This window comes from Vicia villosa, linkage group LG3 (genome assembly GCF_029867415.1).
Source record: "Vicia villosa cultivar HV-30 ecotype Madison, WI linkage group LG3, Vvil1.0, whole genome shotgun sequence".
NCBI lineage: Eukaryota > Viridiplantae > Streptophyta > Magnoliopsida > Fabales > Fabaceae > Vicia > Vicia villosa.
This window is the reverse complement of record NC_081182.1, coordinates 144,935,503-144,938,248: the sequence shown is the minus strand read 5'-3', so window position 1 is coordinate 144,938,248 and position 2,746 is coordinate 144,935,503. Positions and strand designations below refer to the sequence as shown.

General features: G+C 29.2%; 1 protein-coding gene across 1 annotated transcript; it reads left to right on the top strand.

Annotated features, from left to right (window-relative positions):
* Positions 1 to 777, top strand: LOC131659117 (AT-hook motif nuclear-localized protein 29-like). Its single transcript, XM_058928352.1, has one exon. It carries the CDS (start codon positions 1 to 3, stop codon positions 775 to 777), a length of 777 nt encoding a protein of 258 aa, XP_058784335.1.
* The last annotated feature ends 1,969 nt before the right edge of the window (positions 778 to 2,746 follow it).

The following is a 2,746-nucleotide window of genomic DNA, read 5'->3' as shown; positions in this document are numbered from 1 at the left end:
ATGTTAGAGGACATAATTGCACCGTTCTTTTTATCCAAAAAGTTGAAGAATGAATCCTCAAAGAAAACACCCCTAGGGCAAGCCACACCAGTCGAAGTGGGAGAAAAAAGAGGGAACATGGTAACTTTCCCCAACACGACCAGAACCAACAACTATGAAAAATTTATGATGCCACCCCCACAACCTCAACCACCATCTTTAGGGGAATATATTCATATTCAAAGAGAACCAAGGGAGAATCATGCCATACCTCCCTCTAAGAGAACTGTGGGAAGAAATCAAGGCTCCAATAAAAAATGCAAATATGCTATTAAGAATGAGGAAGATCCTGATACCATTATGAAAATGATTCATATTAAAATCCCTGCTGGACGTGATGTCGTAGATTCTCTCATCAATGTTGCTATACGCCATCAATCTAACATTACAGTCCTAGGTGGTGTCGGTCTTGTCTCTAATATTACTTTTCACAACTCAGTTTCCCAAGCCCCTGCATTTACAACAGACCAATCTTTTCAAATGACATCTATAACAGGAACCTATTTCATTGCCAATTATGGTCGTAATCCTTCTGAAGTCATCTTTGAACGTATTCATTCCTCTTTTTCCATTTTCCTCACATCTAATTATGGGAAAGTGTTTGGCGGAGTTATTATTGGAAAGGTTATGACTGCAGGTGACGTTTTAATCACAGCCGCTCTTTCAAAGAAGCATGAGTTTTATATGGTTCCCACCATCAATGAAAGAATTCGAGAAGTTGAAGAAGATGTTATCTAAAAGGTGTTGGTGGTGTCATTAGAAATGTTGATCATGTTGAACCTGAACACAAAAATACTCACTTTATATCTGATTACGATGTGACAGGTGAAAAATAAAATGTATTCAATTTTTTTCATATTTTAATTTAATACATTTTATAATTTGGTTTGTGTGTCATGTATATTCACCATTATAATTGCAAATTTGTGTTTTTTTTCTATAATTATATTTTAAATTATAATATCAAGTGTGCTTTTAGAAGTTTGAATAACATTACAAGTAAAACACACTAATTTGCAAAAAAAAATAAAAATTGAAAGTACAAAAAAAAAGGAGAGGGAAGTAAAAGGCATGGAACTTTTTAGCTAAACAAAGAATTAAGATCAAGTTTTTTTTGAGTGATTTCATTCATCAATTATTCTTTAGTAACATCAAATTACTTTTGATAGTATTTCATTCCTCGGCTATACATTAGATATATAAATCTTTTTTAAGGGAATTGTCACAGAATTTTAACTTAATACGAACATTTATAAAAAAAAATTCAATGAAAAATGCTAAAAATATATTTTATTTTCAAAGTTAATCAATAAAATTCTCCCGAAACATAATGCAAAGTTAATACAATAATATTAATCACGTAAATATTATATTCTAAATCCTTTACTCGAAGCTTTGGGATTCTTATTTATATCAAGGAAATATGTTATTGGATTTTGTTTCAATGAAGACTCATAATTGTCTTTATAAAGATATGTGGAAAGAAACATGTTAGTAAAATGTGTCACATTGTTTGAGACATCATATCTCAGTGTGTTTTCTTGGAGTGCAAGGTTGATTGAAGTATATCTTATGCATATGCGCTTTGTTTCTTTTTCTATACAACTAAAGATATGATTGTTTAAGTGCATGTTTATATTGAATATATATATTTATACTAAATATTTTATGAGAAATATTTCTTTTGGTATTTTGATTTGTTCATGATTTATATCAATCAAGGGTCTAAATCAACAACATAAAGATTTGATTATGTGCACAATTAAGATGGCAGAAAAATTCTTATCAAAACTCTAGTGAGATTTGCTATAATAGAATTAATTCTCCTTTGTGAATACTTGAACTTAAAGATAGAATGTCTAATTTGTAAGAGATTTTTCTTTTACTTTAATCTTTGTATTTGTAGCTTCTACACTCTATTCCTAAGCATTACTCTAAGTTAACCAAATTCTCTTTTCAATTATATTAGGATTTTATCTATCATCTTTGTGACTGACTAAAAACATGGGAGCATTCTCGAGTGAAAGTGAGAAGTGTCTCATATTCAAGGGGAGACAAGATTTAAGTTTAGGGTAACATTGGAAAAAGAGGCAATGAATTGGGAGAGTTCAAATCAGACCAATTTGTACTTCTGACTATTAAGAGTGAATTTCCTTTAATTGAGATAACACCCTTCAAACGTAGGTGATTTTGAACCAAATTGGGTTACCAATTCCAGTGTTATTTATGTTCTTCAATTACTAGTCTGTTACACACAGTTATTTTCATACATGTTGTTCTAATATTATGTTTGACATCTTTTCATAGATCAAACTTAATTTCAATAATTTTTCAAATACCAATGGTTAAGATGTCAGATCCATGCTAAGAAGATCCTTATTTTCATGACCAACAAAATTAGGTTGATAATAACACTATTTATTTCGGTAAAGTTACATTTTAATTTTTTGCATTAAAGTAATAAGTAAAATATTTAATAACAGTCCTTTTTTAAACGAATTCCTTATAAAAAAACCCAATATAATTGAATAAATTTTTTATAAGTGATTCATTTTATAAATATAAATTGAGTCAATCGTTATATTTTTATTAACCAAAAATTATTGTGATAATTCTATGAATCTTATAGATTACGATATTTGTACATATTTCTAAATATCAATTTGATTGTTGAATTTTCCATATGTATTAAGAGGCTAGTAGTTGA